We start from the raw sequence: 17,289 nt of genomic DNA, 5'->3' as shown, positions 1-17,289 counted from the left end.
CCTAAATTCTTTCTTTTAAAACCCCCAAAGCATATTGGCATACTATTAAAAGTTGGGGTCGACTCCTCAAGCAAGCTGCATCCTCAAGCATACGCTGCTCCCACAACGCGGAGTTCTCGTGTCAGCCTGCACCGCCTGCTTGCCTGGCAGCAAGTGGCCAGTGGCTACAGCTCTGTATCCATGCAGCATAGCCCTGGGAGTCATTTCATTGCTCTGGGCCTCTGATCTTTACTGTGTCATGAGCAGAATACAACAAGCTCCCCCTGTGTCCCAGGGCAGCTGCAAGGGGACAGGGCTGATCCCCACAGGGCTGTGCGCTGCAGACTGCCCTCATGCTTCGTCCTTCCCATTCCCCTTCCCGCTGGGCTCATGGACATGCCCTTGAGCCTGCATCCCCCCAGGTGCCAGCCGCTTCTCTGCTCCCCCTTACAGTGACGCCAGCAGAACAGGCTGCCTGCTGCTCACTCCCATCCACTGCACCAAAACTGGGGCCTGTCACAGCCCCCACAGTCCTTGCTGCCCAAGCTGGTGGTCCCTTCCCTGTCCTCACCAGGTTATAAAGGCAGGGTCTGTGGTTCTAACATGCTAAGCATCCTTTCCAGGGCTCCCATGGTGCAGTGGTTACGCTAAGGATCCTGACTATCTGGGGGTGGTTGCTGACTCCAGCTCTTACCGACCCCTGTGACCTTGGGCGAGTCCCTCAGCCTTTCTGGGCCTTAGTCGTCTTATCTAGAAAATGGGGTGATAATGTCCAAGTTGTCAGGTTGTGGTAGGGTGAAATCAGGTAATTCAGCCAGGGTGCTGAGAGCGGCGCCTGGCTCATGGCGGCATTCAGCAGCTCTCCCCTTTCTGGAGGAGCCCTCCGGGCCTGGCTGCAGTGATTGCACACCCAACGGGCTCTCTGCCTCACAGGCTGCTACTGGGGCCCGGCTCTGTCTTCCCTCCCACCCGGGGACCTCACCCAGCGCTGTGATACCAAACACCTCGTACCTGCTGGCGGTGCCCAAAGCCCACCTGTCCCTGGCCCCTTGCACCCAGAACTGATCTACAGCAGCCTCCTGGGCTTTGGGCGTGGGTCTAACAGGCTCTGGGCTCGTGCGTCTCACATAGAACTCCCGCATTGCTTCTCCCTGTTTTCCATGTTAGTGTAATCAACCTCACTGTGCGCTCAGTTGCTCAGCCGAATCCCAGGAGTTAACCTTCAATGCTTCTGTCTCCCCTCCACCATCTGCCTCCTGCCTCGGTCCAGTCCCCTACCATCTCTCACCTTCTGCTCCCAGTGGCCTTCCTGTTTCCACCTCTGCTGGCTAGACCCACTCTCCACACAGCACCCAATGATCCTTGTAAAATATAATTTAGATGATGATGCATCCTGCTAACCACTTTCATGACCACATTTCCTCTCCTCCCCACGCTGCCCTCCCATCAGTTCCCCGAACAGGCGTGGTCCAACCCACCACAGGGCCTTTGCACCTGCTGCTGCCTCCACTGGGAGGGTGCCTCAGGGCTTCCTGTGGCTGCAGCTGGCCATGGCCTTGTGGAGAGGTTTTGTCTAAATATGTGTGTGTCCTCCTGCTCTTCTACCCCATATTATTCCTATAGAAACACAGAGGTTGGAGATGAGAATGGGGAGGAAGGAAAAATTTGCTAAGATTCTCATTTTTCACTGGAGAGTGATAGATTGTTTTATTCTTAGCACTGATAGAGACATATAAACTGAATTTTTTAAATAATATGGAGATAACCAAGATTCAAACCAAGCTACAGAACTTCCCATTCACTAGAGGAAAATAAGAGTAAAGAAAAATTGATTGATATGCAAAGAAGAAAGAGAAAGAACTATAGGCAAATTTGAATAGAGATGCAAACATCTTAAATAAAACATTAGAAACTGGAATTCATTGGTTTACTCAAAGAATAATACTCCCTCCAAGAATGCAGCCTTCACCTAGTAGATATTTATTGAGCATTTGCTGAGTTGTAAGCACTGGGGATACAGCGGTGAGAAAAACAGATGCTGAGCGCACCTTTTCCAGGGCGGAGAAGGCCGTTAAACAAGATCACCAGGCAGGAAGTTGTCCATTGGATGAGGAGAAGCTCTAAGGAGAAAAGTAAAGCAGGGAAGAGTGAAAAGGAGGTGCAGGGTGGCCAGGAGGGGCCTCATTAAAGGGGCATTTGAGAAAAGCTTGGAGAAAATGAGGGAGTGAGCTCTGCAGGCACAGGAAGAGGGCATTCACCTGCAAAGAGTTGAGTGGGGCAGGAGCACAGCAGAGAGGCCCCTGAGGCTGCAGGTGGCAGCAGGGAGAGGAGTAGAACAGGACGGGGACATTCATTGAGGGAACGTGGACCAGATCGCACTGGGTGTTGTCGGCCATTGTAGGGACTTGGTGGGAAGCCACCCGGGAGTTTTAAGCAGAGGAGAGAGGGGATCTGAACTTCAGTGTTAATAGGTCCACTGACAGCACAGTTATTAATAGAATAGATGGAAGTGGGGGTGGGAGAGGGACAGAGGCTGGAGGCCAGTTAGGAATTCACTGCAGTATCAGATGAAGGTGATTCCGACCAGGGCAGCAGCAGGGGAGTCAGATGCTGAAAGTAGGATTGAGAGATTTGCTGACAGATCAGATGTGGGCTATGAGAGGAGAGAGGGGACATGGAAGACTCCAGAGTTTTTGTCCTGTGCAATAGAAGAATGGAGTTGTAATTCCTAGATGTGGAACATTGCAGGGAGAAAGGATACTGGCGAGAAGATCAGGAGCTTGGTCTGAGTGGGTTAAACTGAAGATGCCTATGGCAAGTCCAAGTGGAGATGTGTACCTGGAGGTCGGGGATGGGGCCAGGCTAGAAATACACATCAGGGGTGTTAAGCATCGTCAGCCCCTCAAGGTGGATGGGCGACGGAAGGAGATCTGTTTACATAGCCATGATTAACATGTGTTTGGAGCCTACTGGATGCAGGTGTTGAGTGAGCTTTGAGGCTGCAGGGGTGCACAGCACAGCACCGCATGCTCTGCACACTTGTGCACCTGCCCACACCTCTTTCTGCCCAGCCAGGTGCTGCTGTATCAGCTCCCTACTTCCTGCTTGCACGGCACTCACCAGCTCTGCCCACGGCTTTAACACTGACATGTTTGCTGTCTGTAGCATTGTCTTCTGGATCCTACTGTGTCCCCAGTGACTCCTGTGGTGTGGTTTGAGATAGATACACAATAGATATTGGTGAAGTAATTAGTATGGTTGGAACCCTCTGTAATCACCACGTGAGCAGATGCTCTGCTATGAGGACATAGGATTAGTGGCTACTTCCCAAGCATGGCCCCGGATTAAGTCCTGAGACAGGCCAGTCTCTATCCCTAGGCATGGTTAGAATCTGGGCCTTTGTGTTTGGAAGCTTGAGACTGCAGCAGAATAAATATCTCATGGTACCTTCTAGCGCTGACCTCCAGTGACTTATGGCAATTTGGGGGGCGGGGACATTCTCCAGTGTTGTCAGCGAGAGCCTGCACATTCCTGCAGCGGCTTCTGTGGTCGGTTCATTCCACACAAGTTTTGCCCCGTAAAGAGGTGCCGCTCCTGAACGTGGTCTCTGCCAGGAACAGCAAGTGCAGGCAAGTGTTCCACCACTGCTGACGCAGGGCAAGCCCTTCCTGCGTGCGTGACGAGGACAGGCTCCATTCTCTCGGCTGCTCACTCATCATCCTCCCTAAGTGCAGCTGGAGCCAGCCTTGATGCTGGAGCTCAGCATCTCTCCACAGAGGAGACCCACGGGACCCTCCCGTGGGACACTGCGGTCACCTCTGAATCTCCCCAACTCATGTTTCTCGCCTCAGTTGAGGGTCAGCCTCTGAGCTCATTGCTCAGTGTGGCAGCTGATGGGACAGAGGCCAAAACAGGGGCAGAGGGGCTCAAACAAAGGCCAGGCAGCCCTTTCCTGAGCTGGTGTGGGGGCCTCGTGATTTTGAGGTCGATGTGGGATAAGCCCTCTTCAGCCTCCAAATGAAAGTCTCCTCTCCCAGGTGTCTCTGCAATGTCAAAGCTGAAGGGTCCGCATGCCCCGACAGGCATTTACCCAGTGAGTGTTTGCAGACGTCCCACCACGTGCCAGACACCATGCAGGTTGCTCACGGGCACAGAGAGCCCTGAGATGCCGTCTCTGCCTTCGAGGAGCTGGCAGGCAGGTCGGAAATATTCTAGCTTTCGGGAACCAATAGTACTGTGTGCAAGACCCCAAGAGCCACCAAAGTCCAGGGAGAGTGCCTTGGAGTTCAGCAGAGCAGGTGGCAACTTCTGGCCAAGAAGAGCAAGGAAGGGCTCATAGTGAGGGTCTGCTAAAGGCCTGCTGGGTTTTCAGAACCTCCCCTGTCTCACTTTTTTTTTTTCTTACCTAAGTAGGACAGAAAATACAGGTCATCAGGAGATGGAGACTGGCCCAGAGGATATTGCTGTCCCTCTAGTTTTGTAAAATGAAGTGCCAAGCATGCTCGCAGATGACCTGCCACACTAGGCCAGGCCTGGGGCTGGGGCTCCCAAGCACTGGCCTTGCTCACAGCCAGGGGAGGGGCTGCAGAGGGGCTCCCCACCCCACCCCGAGGGCAAACGAGGGGCTGTCAGGCCAAGACATGGTCCTCCGCGATGCCCCGCCAACTCCCCTCTCTCCAGGGGTGGGTCTGGGGCCCTCCTTGAGTGCAGAGCAGAGGCAGGGGGCTTCCTGGCCAGGCTGACCTGAAGGACGGGCCACTGCCTCAGGGAGGACGCTCCGTGCCCGCAGACATGTCGGTGCACTGAGGCAGGGCTGTGGTGCAAACGGGGCCTTGAGGCAGGGAGGGGAGTCTGAGATGATCTCTGCAAATGGTCAGAGTGCCAGAAACACTGCCAGCGGGAGGGGTCAAAGGATGCTTAAGAACAAAGTGCTGTGTCTGCTGAACGTTCCCTAAGCACTGGTTACGCCGTACCCACAGACCTGGCTCCCGGAGTAGGCATTGTTCCCAGGGAGACCAAGCCTGGGGACACACCTGAGAGGCTATGCAGGGCAGGTGAGGCAGCCACGGGAAGGGTGCTCAGGCAGTGTGTGGGTGCAGAGGGGACTCAGGCGCTATTGTGAACGCAGGATATATCACACAATGACGGGGGGAGGAGGATCCCCCTTACAGCCAGTCTGCCTTGTGGGAAAGGATGATCCCCACACTGGAATGTTCAGGTCGACCTGATGGTGTCTGTTGGGGACCCCAGTCCAGGAAAGTGACACCAGATGACCCAGGAGGTTGCCCCTGACTCCAGGATTCAGAGGCCTTGCTGGTGTGGTCAGTGCCGAGGTGTGAACTGATCCCAGGTCGCACGATCTTTCACCCTCTGGTTGCCTGGTCAGGGTGGCCTGTGAGTTCATGGTCACTGGCCTCGGTACCAGCGTGACACAGGCACAGCACCCAGAAAGAGCAGCACTGTCCTCATTTCTTCACGGGGATCCCGAGAAGCTGTGCTTGGGACAAGGTGCTTCGTTTCTGTGTTGTTCATTTCAACCTCCTTCAAATCTCTGCAGCTTAATTGCTTTAAAAAAAGGTGCATGGGGGGGACTCAGCTCCAGTGGTGTGCCGTGCAAAAGTGCTTTAAAATCTAGGCTAAGACCCGGGGTTTATGAAGTAATTAAGTGATCTGAATGATATGCTAGCTTGTATAATACTCACCTCCTGTGAGATTGAGCTTGGTTTATGTGATTAGTTTTAAAAAACCATTTTAAAAAACTGAATAGCAAATTAATCATCCATTTTCCTCTTCAGTTCCTGGGCCAAGGGAAGGGTGTGTCTTCTCCCAGGACCCGGCTCCTTCAGGAGACAACTTAGGAATGGAAGGAGAGAAATCCCGGTTCCCAGCCCTGCCGAGCTTGCAGGTGGCGCTGCATCCGTCCCTGCATTCAGCACGCCTCCACTGAACGCTTCTTAGCGCTAGATCTGGAGACACCAGGACTTTGCCCGTGCGTGCGGGGCGTATGCAGTCCTGGCGTGTGCAGTTGTGGCAGAGGGGCAGCTTCCACTGCGGGCGAGCCCACAGGCCACGCCAGCCACACGCAGGTCATTGTGCAGGGAGCCCGGCGACAGTACAGTCAGAGCAGGGGTCAGGATCCTGTCCTGCAGAGCGTCTTTTGGAGAAGTTTGGCTGCATTTTAGAGAGTTTTCATCCAGAATGCCCCAGATTTTAAGTTTGGCCACTGAGTGTAGAAAGTTTCACTTCTCTGGGAAACATGTACACTTCATTCTCCTGCATCAGGCATCAGACAGGCCTGGGGTTGGGGCCTCCTGCCTTCACTTTTCCTGCCTCTCTGGCCTTGTGCCGAGCCCCTCTCTGGTGAGATGGGGTTGTGCAGAAGTGGTGACCCAGACCAAGCAACTGGGGGTAGGGGCCTCCCCATCCTGCCCTCCTCCTCTGGAAGCCCACATGGGTGGTCGCACCTGGGCCACAAGGCAGAGCCTGTGCGCCTACTGGGGTGAGGCCAGCCTCCCCGCCCAGGGAGCGTCCCGCTCAGCACCCTCAGGCACAGGAAGGGCCCTGCACCTCCCCATGACCTGCAGCTCCTGTGAGCACCCCTGGAGCACATGAAGCGTGGGTCTTCCTTGCTCAGCAGGAATCATGCTTGGTTTTGTGTGGCACCAGGGGTGGCTTTGCTTGGTGCTTCTCCAATCATTGAGCACACGCTCACCTAGACTGCACACCTATCACACTCAGGTCTGCTGGTAGGCACAGAGTGAAGCGTGCTTCCCCATTCTTTATCCCTGCCCCCCTCCACCCCAAGGGCTCAACTCAGTGACCTCCAGGTAGCTCGACCAGGTAAGGTTGCTCTCCGCGCTGCGCCCGAACTTCACTGGCATGGCCTAGAGCCCACCTAAGGAGCTAGGGCACCTCCTACCATGTTTCCCTGCCAGGGAGAACTGTGAGGCATCAATGTTTAAATGGAAAAAATGATCAAGCATGTTTCCAATCTCCTCTCTGTAATCGACACCATGTATCTTATTTCATGGCTCCAAAGAGTTTTAGTTTTACATACTTGGTATTCACATAGTAATAAATAGACTGTCTGAGACAATTGATGGCATTTTAAAAAAATCTATTTCGTTCTCTTGAACTCTGAGAATTCACTCTTTCTCCATAATTAAAAGTTATCTTTTTTCTCTAATCTTTCTTCTGTTTCCAAAAGGGTAGCAACCCATGTGTGCTCTGTATTTCTTGGTTCCACAGCATGATTTCCAGATTCTCACCAACCTAGAGAAGAAGTCAGATTTGTCAAAAGAACAATGGCTAACCAAGAACTTTTGTTTGAAACTGCTGGGAGGAGATAGTAAGCCCAGAACTGCTTTGGCTTCTCAGTGGCTTCTGTGCTCACCCCATTAAAGAGCTGCCCACATGGCCTGGCTTCCTCTGGAGCTCAGCTCAGTGCACCTGATGCCACCTGCTTGCTTCCCTGGAATCCCATCTTTGGTTCTCTCCTTCTCATAAGGTTGAAGCTGGGGTGAGATCAAAGAGGGCTTTTGCCAAAACTTGCAGAGTAAGCTGTCGGGGCACAGATACTTTACGGAGACCAAGCCTGACCCACATTCCCGTCAACCTGTGTGAGGAGCAGGAGGGTGATGGGAGGAGACCAGGTTGCCTTGGAAACTGGAGTCGGACACTGGAGTCGCTGGGCAGGATTCAGATTTGAGGATGATGAGAGCGCCCGGCAGGTGTACTCTGAGTTCCAACTGGCCACTTTCTAGCCTAGACGGGGAACCTCTGTGTCTCTGTTTCTGCACGTATATGGTGGGAATAATAGTATCTACCTCACCGGGCCTGAGGGAGGTTCAAATGTAAGGAAGTTTTATATGAACAAATCCTTTATGAGGAATTTTAAAGGCTTCAGGATCATAATCTGTCTTTGTCCATAGTGCCTGTAATGTCAAATACACCAATAGTATTTCTTGGTATTAAGCTCCCTTGGCACCAACTACACATGCCAGTTACATACCAAACTCTGCAGTTCTGCCTTGTTCTGTTAGCTGGTGTCTCACCAAGGTGCTGTGCTCACTTGAATGGAAGACGAGAGAAAGCCCAGGGCAGTAGGTTCTTTTCCATCATTACTCATGACAGTTCTTGCTGCATACCTCAAAGCATGTATTTTGATTATGTTTTACTCCCTAAGTGTCATGCTGGCCCCGTTACATGCCTTCCCAGTTGGGCTCAGCCCTGCTGCACTCGGGCCTTGCCTGTTTCCTGGTGGAGGGATCCAGTTCCCACTTCCTCGGGCTCCCCCAGCCTCCCCAGCAGTGCAGGCTGGGCTTTGGCATGGCTGCTGTTGTGCCCACCCAGGTAGGAGCTGCCCAGACTACAGGGGTCAGGTCAACCCTCACAGGACCTGGGGAGGTTGTGGCTTTTCTCTCCACTTGCAAGTGAGGCTTGGCCTCTGGCCTCCCCTGCATGTAGCTGCCTGGAGGGGGCAGGAAACACAAGGCAGAAAGGAGGTTTACCCAGTGAAAGAGGGACATGGAGCTGACCCCCATCCCACTGACAGTGGCAGGTCAGTCCCACAAGCCCTGTTTGGAAGACTTCCCCTGGCCAACCAACTGCCCCGTTTTGTTGCAAAGCTGCTGCTAGCTTGGAACACACCACCTCACCTTTGCTTCTCCTCTTTCTCATGCTCCTCCCTGACCCCCACTCTTGTTGCCCTGGAGTTGCACCTTCCCATAGAGCCTCAGCCCATGAGCTTTGCTTCAGACCCTTGTTTTCTAGGGAACTGGGACTAAAACACACATGCTCAGAGTGAACAAGAGCTTCAATAATCTCTATGACATATTGCAAAGGCGTCGTGTAGAACTGGTCTAGTTTAGAACTGCATCAACTTTGGAAGCCCAGAACTGGGGGTCTCAGCTCTCTCCCCCAAGGGCTCAGCACTTAGAACACGGTTAACAAGTATTAATAGTTGTTGAATGATTGAACGAATGAATGTGTGTGTTAGCATGAGCCTTGTTTAAATCAGGAGCTCATATAATTTTAAACAACTCTTTTCAACTGTACATACTCAGTAAAATGTTTAATAATCGAGTAAAAGGGGAAGAAATTAGTCTCTCTTGTGTGACTGGTTTTTCCTTTTTTTTATCATAAAAAGTTCCATGGAGTTTTGATTTCCTGTCGGGTCCCTTTCATACATGTCTTTTTTCCTAAGAACGTAACTGTTCTCATTTTATTGCTAGCTTTCTTGGTCTGTGTTTTATTGACATCTGTTTCAAGCTAATCTTTATTTCCAAGATAAGAGTTGAAATTCTGCAGTCTGCGTTCTATGGCTCAATCTATCTTGTGCTTGATGCTAGAAAGGAAGACAGATTTAAAGCACATGCCTTCTGTGCCGGCTTTAAAGTTTGTCACTAAACTCTCATTTCTGGAAAGTGTGATTTTAGAGTATCACTCCCACTTCCTTGGAAACAGAACTGAAGAACTTGGCGTAGTCTCCAGTCACCATACATGCAGTTGTCAAAAAGTTCCATTTTTAACCCCATTTGCATTAATATCGCAGTGGATCTCTTTGCCTCCCTTCTCTTTCGAGGGGCCATTACGGTGGCGCCTTTCCCCAGACTCTGTCTAGTTCAAGAAAAAAAGAAGTGCATTATCCGCACTTACTTTTGTGAGGGTTACCAATTGCCACTGTGCACGTTATGAGTCACGGTGTTGTTCAGTCGGACGTAGCAAAAAGATAATGTCCCCCCTCATATTGAAGTTTTGCAAATAAAATACTAAATATGAATGAAAGTGAAAATGACAAGTAGAGAAGAGGAAGAGGAAGAGTTCTCCTAAAACCCCTCAGGTTCGTCCCCAGTCAGCACTTAGGAGCAAAGGTGTGCCTGGAGGTTCCTGCTGCCTGCGCAGCTCCCAGTTCTGACAACCAAATCTGCCCCAGGGTATATGAGTGCGTTGAATTTCTGAGCATTTGACTTTGTTACTTATTTCCAGAAACACACCGTGTTCAAAAACATGTCTATACAGGTCTCCATTTGGTCTTTTTTTCCCCTAACATTTTGCAGAGTTCTAACCATGCTGCATAGATAACTTGTTATTTTTTTTTGTTGTTACTTGTATCACAAGGACATTTCAATGTCATTAAATATCCTTTGTGAGCAGCATTTTATAGGTTTTTATAATACTTCACCAAGTACCATAATGTATTTAAGCATCTCTCTATTGTTGGATATGTAGTTTGTTTTCCGTTTTTTGCTGTTATAAATGGACAGCTTAGTACAGAAGGCTTTCTCCTAAATTTAATGTTATTTCTTTGAGATCGTTCTCCAGAAGTAAAATTTCTGGGACAAAGAAGAGCTAGAAACAACAAATTTACCTGCTTTTGATACATACTGCCAATTTGCTTTTTGAAATAGTTGAACCAATTTATAGTCTTGCCAGGAGCGGGCGGGCACCCTGATGTGCCAGTTCTAGGTCAGGTGGATGGTGCTTTCCTTAGTATGTATTGCCATCATTTCTGATGAGGGTGAACATTTTTCCAAACGTTTCTGTACTAGTGTGTTTTTCCTTTTGAAAATTGCCCTTTCTGTCTATACTAAGAAGTCTCCAGTCTTGTCATCAAGTTGATAAGTGTTCCGTATATATATCCAAAAATATTTTATGTATGAAGTGTAAAATATAGATACAATAACCCTTTATGTGTCATAGTTCATATAAATATTTTTTCTGGCCTGCTATTGGGCTTTTGATTTTTTTTTAAATAATCTTAAATTTCCCCCTCCAGAGTTTCGATAATTATTTCCTTTTTAAAAAGTTCCCTGTTTGCTTATGATTAGATTTTCTTCATAATGTGGTCTTTTCTTTTTTTAGTATAATCTATTTTTTTCTAAATTGCTAACATTACTCCAAAACAAAGATAGAATCAAAATGCTAAAAGATGTTGTTGACTTCCAACAATACAGAAGACCAGGTGTCTTGAAATCTCCCTTCCACAGAAAAGAATTTAAGATGTGGTTGAAATGTTGATAGCCAAAGAAGCGAATGGAATAGTGATACCAGTTTTTGGTTTAGGGAATTTGCTGAGTCTGTGGAGCCCACCTAGGGAAAAGAGTTTCATAGCAGACCTTATAACCCTGGGATCTCAGAGGCACCAAAGGATAGAAAAAGACACAGAAAAAGCTGTACAACTAGAACACCCAAAACAAGTGGTTAAAAATAAGTCCAACATTATCAGTAGTTTCAATCAAGGCAAATAGACTCTTTTCTCCTCTTGAAAGACAGATTGTCATATTGGATGTTTTTTTTCCAACTCTATTTACTATAGTGCCAAGGCATATTTCTTTCTTTCTTCCTTCCTCCCTCCCTCCCTTCCTACTTCTTTCTCTTTCTTCCTTCCTTTCTTCCTTTCTATCTTTCTTTCTTTCTTTCTTACTTCTTTCTTTCTTTTTCTTTCTTCTTTTGTTAAATTTTTGTAGAGACAGGGTCTTGCTATGTTGCCCAGGCTGGTCTGAAACTCCTGGCTTTAAGCAATCCTCCTGCTCGAGCCTCCCAAAGCACTGCGATTTCAGCCATGAGCCACTGCACCGAGACCAGGCATATTTCATCTACCCTCCAGATCCATTCTCTACTCTTCTGCACCCCATAGACTCCCTTGCCTATGGCTATGGTTGAGTTCAGCCAAGAGGAAACTCCAGCAGGAGAGTGGAAGGAGGGAGGAGATGATTATCTATGAGTTAGCTATTCCTCAGCAGCCAGCATGCCTTAAAGTCCCAGTTCACCCTCCTCTTACCTGTGGAACACTGCTAGCCCAAGGGACCTACACCATCCTTTGTGGCTTTGTTCCCCTCTGCTCACATCTTTATAAATAGTCTATTTATTAAAGCCTCCTTGGATTATCCTAGTTTAATTGTGCTTTCTGCTTCCTGTTAGAACTGACTTTTATAACTATACACAAGAAAGACAACTAAAACATAAGAAAACAGAAAAGTTAAAAATAGATTAGAAAAGGTATACTAGGTAAATAACGAAAAGAAAGCTCTTGCAGGTGTGTTCACATCAGACAAACAGAAATATTATGGCAAAAAACATAATTAGAGCTTTGTATGTAGCTCCATGTATGTGTAGAGGGTCCATCTGTATGGATCAAAGGTTTGGTTCAATTCTGAAAGTTTCACTTCTAATCTTTTATGTAATTTATAACATAGCTTTCAAGTATATAAAGCAAAAACTTGTTAAAACTACAAAGAGAAAAAGACAAACTCATACGCAGGAAGGAGAGTTAGTATACCACCAATACATTTGATAGATAAAACAGCAAAAGTCTGGAAGGGTAGAAGATGAGAATTATCACAATTAACAATTTAGGTCAAATGAACACATTGGAACACCATGCCCAACAACAGAAGAATCCACTGGCTCTTCAAGCCTTAATGGAAAAAAGAGAAAAGTCTGGAAATTAATGTGCTAAGCATCCTACTTAGATGGCAGAAAAAGACTAACAGCATAAACTCAATGCAGAAAGAAGGAATTTTTAAAATAGCAGAAATTAATAAAATAGAAAACAGACCTATGTAGAGAATATCAATAAAGCCATAAGTTAGTTCTTTGAAGAAACTAATAAAGTTGACAAACCTCTAAGAAGACCAATCAAGACAGATTCACTGGCAAATTCTGCTAAACATTTAAATGGAAGAAATAATGTCAATGTTCCATAAACTCTTCCAGACAGTAGAAAAAGACGGAGGCTATCCCCAGTTAGTTTAATGAAGCCAATATCTCCTCGATACCAGGTCCTGAAAGCACATTCTATGAATGGACAATTTTCAGCCAATCTCACTCAAGAACATAAATACAAAAATTTTAAGTCCAGTATCAACAAACTTAATTCAACAGTATTAAAAGTATTAAAAAGGTAATATACTCTGTTCCTCTTTTCCTGCCTTACTTTAGATTAATCAAACATTTTTCAATATTCCATTTCATTTCCTCTATTAGCTTTTAGCTGTACTTGGAATGGTTGCTCTAGGGATTACAATATGCATCCTTAATTTATTACAGTTTACTTAGAATTAACATTGAACGGCTTCGCACTTCACAAACGTAAGAAGCTAATAACAGGGTAGTTGCATCCCTCTGCTCCCTCTTCTGTGCCACAGTGATGTTATTTTACTTCTGTATATGTTACAAATTCCATATGACTGGTAATATTATTTTTTGCTTTAAGCAGTCTTTTGTCTTTTAAAGAAATTAAGAAAAAAACTAATCTTCTTTGTTTCCCTACATATTTACCATTTCTTTATTCTTTCCTATAGATTCGAATTTTCATCTGGTATCATTTTCCCTTAGCCTGAAAGACTTCCTTTACCATTTCTTGTCATGCTGGTCTCCTGGCAGGGAATTTGCTAAGCTTTGATTTATTTGAAAAATATCTTTATTTCATCCCATCTCTGAACGGTATTTTCACTGAATATAGAATTCTGGCATGGGGATTTTTTTTTTTTTAATTTCAGTACTTTAAAGATACTACTTTTCTTCTGACCTTTGTTGTTTCTGATGGGAAGTATCTACTTTTGCCATGTAAATGTTATTTATTAATATATCTGAGCCAACTGGTATGTTATGGACCACAACATTTTCTTTCTCACATGTTTGCTATATACAAAACAAATAAAAAGTGTATTTCCATATTCCTGGAACACACAGGCAACTTCTAATCAGCTTTTGAGCACCTCACTACTAAATAAGAAAGGAAGTCCAGGCATCACCAGGCATCTGAGGAAATTTTCCAACGTCATAGCCAAAGCAGACTCTAGGCAAGAACACACTCCCAGGCAGAAGGAGCCATCAGGCAGCAAAAGAAAATGTCTAAAAAGCTGTGATTGGTACCCTCTAGGAAGATACGAGGAAATATTTCACCTAGGAGACGGGAACAGGGTGCTGCATTTTTAAAAAGAACGTCGGGAGAACCAAGATAAATGCCTTAAAAATGAAAAATATGAGGCCAAAATTAAAAATGCAACAGATAAGTTAGAAGATAAACTTGAGGAAATCGCCCAGAAAATGAAATGGGGGTGGTGGGAAGACACTAAATGTTGATGCAGTGAGAAGTTGTGTTTGAAGAATATTAGTTGGGCAGGGGAGCAACGTTTGAGTGTGTGCAGGGTGTTGGAAGAGAACTGAATTCTCAACTTCCTAGATCAATGTCTAAAATCGAGAACCTAGGGCATAGCAAATGAGTATTTTTATCTAGCAATGAAGGGGTAAATGTCAGAAAAATCAGCTCCAAGTATTAAAAGAAGCTGTTGTGGAACAAAGGCAGGGACTCCAAGAGGTAGAGAGGAACGCTGTCTTTGTTATAGACCTTACAGTATTACTTGACTTTTCAAACTATTATTACTTAGAAAAAACTGAAAAATCTTAAAAGATAGTACTCTAGTGTTCCCTGTCTATCCTTATATTAATAGATACCATTAAGAAAAGTGCCATGCTGTACATTGTTGTACAGAGTTCTTTACTGAATGTATATTTGTACGTTTCACTCAAATAAAAATTGGAACTTAGGGATTCTTAGATCCTTTTCCTGGCACTTAAGATACCATCTTTCCAGGTTTTTATGGCTACAGGAGCACAGGGAAGACTCTTCCATTTCTTCTTTCTTACACCTGAGACTCCGAGGGTTTGTGTGTGCGTGTATGTGTGTGCATGGATGTGTGTGCACATGGGAAATACACACACACATGTGCCCCCTTCTTTATCCTCTTTTCCAAGCCATCTCCTAAATTCCCTTTATCTTCCTCCCTCTTGCTTTCCATAATGTGGACTTAAAGAGCATTTTTAATTATGTGTTAAATTTAGTGAGTAGAGGTTGCTATTTCTGTGTGTGTGTGTGTGTGTATGTATATATATATATATATATATATATACATACACACAGTATTTATAATGTAAACATACACGCACTATTTTAATAACAGCTTTGTTGAGATATAATTCACATACCATAAAATTCACCCTTTTAAAGTGTTCTTGTATATTTTTATAAATAGAAGGAGGCCAGTCTTTTTTATTCCTTCCACCTAAACCTCTGCATAACTTAAACGCAGCCCTCAGGTGACTGGTTCACTGGCCCTCAAAAGGAAGAAACTTCCACCAGAGTGTTAGACTGAAATACATTTACTTGATTTTCCAGGCCTCTTTCTTTACCATGTTTCAGCTAAAGAATTTCTTCCTGCATATTTTAAGTATGTGGGTGTGAGGGGGAGAATTAATAAACTCTTTATTGTTAATAACTTCTGTCATGGCCAAGAAAACCCAGGGATTCAAAAGTATTAGCCCAGAGTCCTTAATCTAACAGAACTTTCCCCTCACCCCTACCTGCTTTGTCTCCAATTGTAAATTCCCGTCTCAAGGATTTTTAATGCTTAATTCAAAATGCCAGGCAGAGAAAAGCTTTATTACCACTGGTACTTTCCTATCGGCAAATGCAACCTTAGTCTTCCCTTAATTCTGGTTCTTTCTTTGCATAATAGGAATAATCCTGTTTGTTCATTATGAATTTAATTCATTGAGGGGAAATGCTGCATTGAAGATAGTGAATGATGATAAAGCCGTTTATTGGCAGCCTCAGATAGCATTAGCCGCGGATTATCCTCTGCCTCTCACAATGACAATCGCCTGGCCTTTGCTGTTGACGTCTGGAGGCAGCTTGCTGGCAGTGCTGGCCCCAAATGTTTAAGCAGGTGGATTTGTGGTTCTTTCTTCTATAGGCTCAGGAATCTAGTGGTGCAAAAGCCAAAGAATTTGGATTTGGGTATCTTTTAGACCCCACTCCAGGAAACTAAGGGCTTCATGGTACTAGCTGGCTTTCTGTAATAGTAAACTTGAGCAGGCTTGCTGAGTATTGTGAATAGTAAATAATACATTCTTATTAAATGCTTTGTCCAAAGAGGGCCAACATTCTACGATTCTTCTGCCTGTAGGTGGCAGTTCTATTGAGTGTGGACTCTGTTCTAGCCACTGTGGCCAGCACGTGGTCTGCCCTCTCTCCTTCTCTCCTTCTCTTCTTCCTTGGTTCTTCTCTATCCACATGTCTCATCTTCCCAATGACAGTGCGGCCTCTGGTGAGTGCCCAGTGTGGCGGGGGGCGGTGCTGGCCCCGGCAAGCCTGTCCTGACATGTGTGCTGGTGCCATGGTTGGTGGGTCTTGCTGACTTGCAGAGAGGAGCAGGGTCCCCCTGAAGACCAGAGCCCCAGAGCAGCTCACCCTGTGTGTCTCTGCCTTAGTCTGCTGTGCTAAGTCACTGGTATCGGACCCTTCTGCCTCAGTTAAGCCGGGGCTGGGGTTGGAGGAAGGGACTGTATACAGGATGTGATTCTTGGAAGGGAACTGATTCACCCAGGTGGCCTGTGGTCATTCACCTGGCTATTTTGGGATCAAGCCTCATGGGATGCCAAACACTGGTGGGGTCATTTGGCATTATGTGTGCAGAGCCTTAACCATGTCTTATTCTCTGACTCAGTGGTTCCACGTTGGGGACTCTATTAGGAGAAAGTAGTCCAGACTGCATCAAATGATATTTCTGGCAGATTTATGTATTTAAAAAAAGGGAACTGGAATAAATGTGTTGTCATAACCCGTCATGAGAGATTGGTTAAATAAATGGTTACATTCATGGGGTAAAATGTTTTGCTGTCAAAAATATTATGTTTTATGGTAACAATTCATTCAGCAAACATTTATTCAGCACCTACTGTGTGCCTGAAACTTGCTACACCCTAAAGCTAATGCACCAAATAAGAAAGACACATTCCCTTCCCATGTAATGCCTCTAGTCTGATGAAGGGAGAGAAAACAATGAACAAGTAAATAAATAAGATAACTTCTGAATGTGATTAACATGATAAAATGCTAAATGGGGAGAAAAAAGAGAAAACAGTGAACCATGTTGTCAACAAAAAATACACATGCATAGAAAATAGCCCAGATAGGCTGGGCATAGTGGCTCACACCTGTCATCCTAGCACTCTGGGAGGCTGAAGTGGGAGGATTGCTTGAGGTCAGGAGTTCGAGACCAGCTGGAACAAGAACAAGACCCCATCTCTACTAAAAATATACAAAATTATCCAGGCAACTAAAAATGGAAACAAAAAATAAGCTGGGCATGGTGGTGAGCACCTGTAGTCCCCGCTACTCGGGAGGCTGAGGCAAGAGGATCGCATGAGCTCAGGAGTTTGAGGTTGCTGTGAGCTAGGTTGATGCCACAGCACTCACTCTAGCCCAGGCAAGAAAGCAAGACTCTGTCTCAAAAAAAAAAAAAA

General features: G+C 46.1%; 1 protein-coding gene across 4 annotated transcripts in view; it reads left to right on the top strand.

Annotated features, from left to right (window-relative positions):
• The window catches only part of PCSK6 (proprotein convertase subtilisin/kexin type 6), a 159,209-nt gene that overhangs the window by 116,038 nt on the left and 25,882 nt on the right, over window positions 1-17,289 (top strand). The window contains exon 14 of one of the 4 annotated variants that reach the window (XM_069466680.1): window positions 8,752-9,757. The exons of the other annotated variants lie outside the window; for them this stretch is intronic. Within the exon in view, the coding sequence (XP_069322781.1) occupies window positions 8,752-8,765 (14 nt within the window). The 3' untranslated portion in view covers window positions 8,766-9,757. Of the gene's footprint in view, window positions 1-8,751; window positions 9,758-17,289 lie in introns of those variants that run through there. 4 annotated transcript variants of the gene reach the window in all.

Source organism: Eulemur rufifrons, chromosome 3 (assembly GCF_041146395.1).
Source record: "Eulemur rufifrons isolate Redbay chromosome 3, OSU_ERuf_1, whole genome shotgun sequence".
NCBI lineage: Eukaryota > Metazoa > Chordata > Mammalia > Primates > Lemuridae > Eulemur > Eulemur rufifrons.
This window is presented reverse-complemented; position numbering and strand designations above follow the sequence as displayed.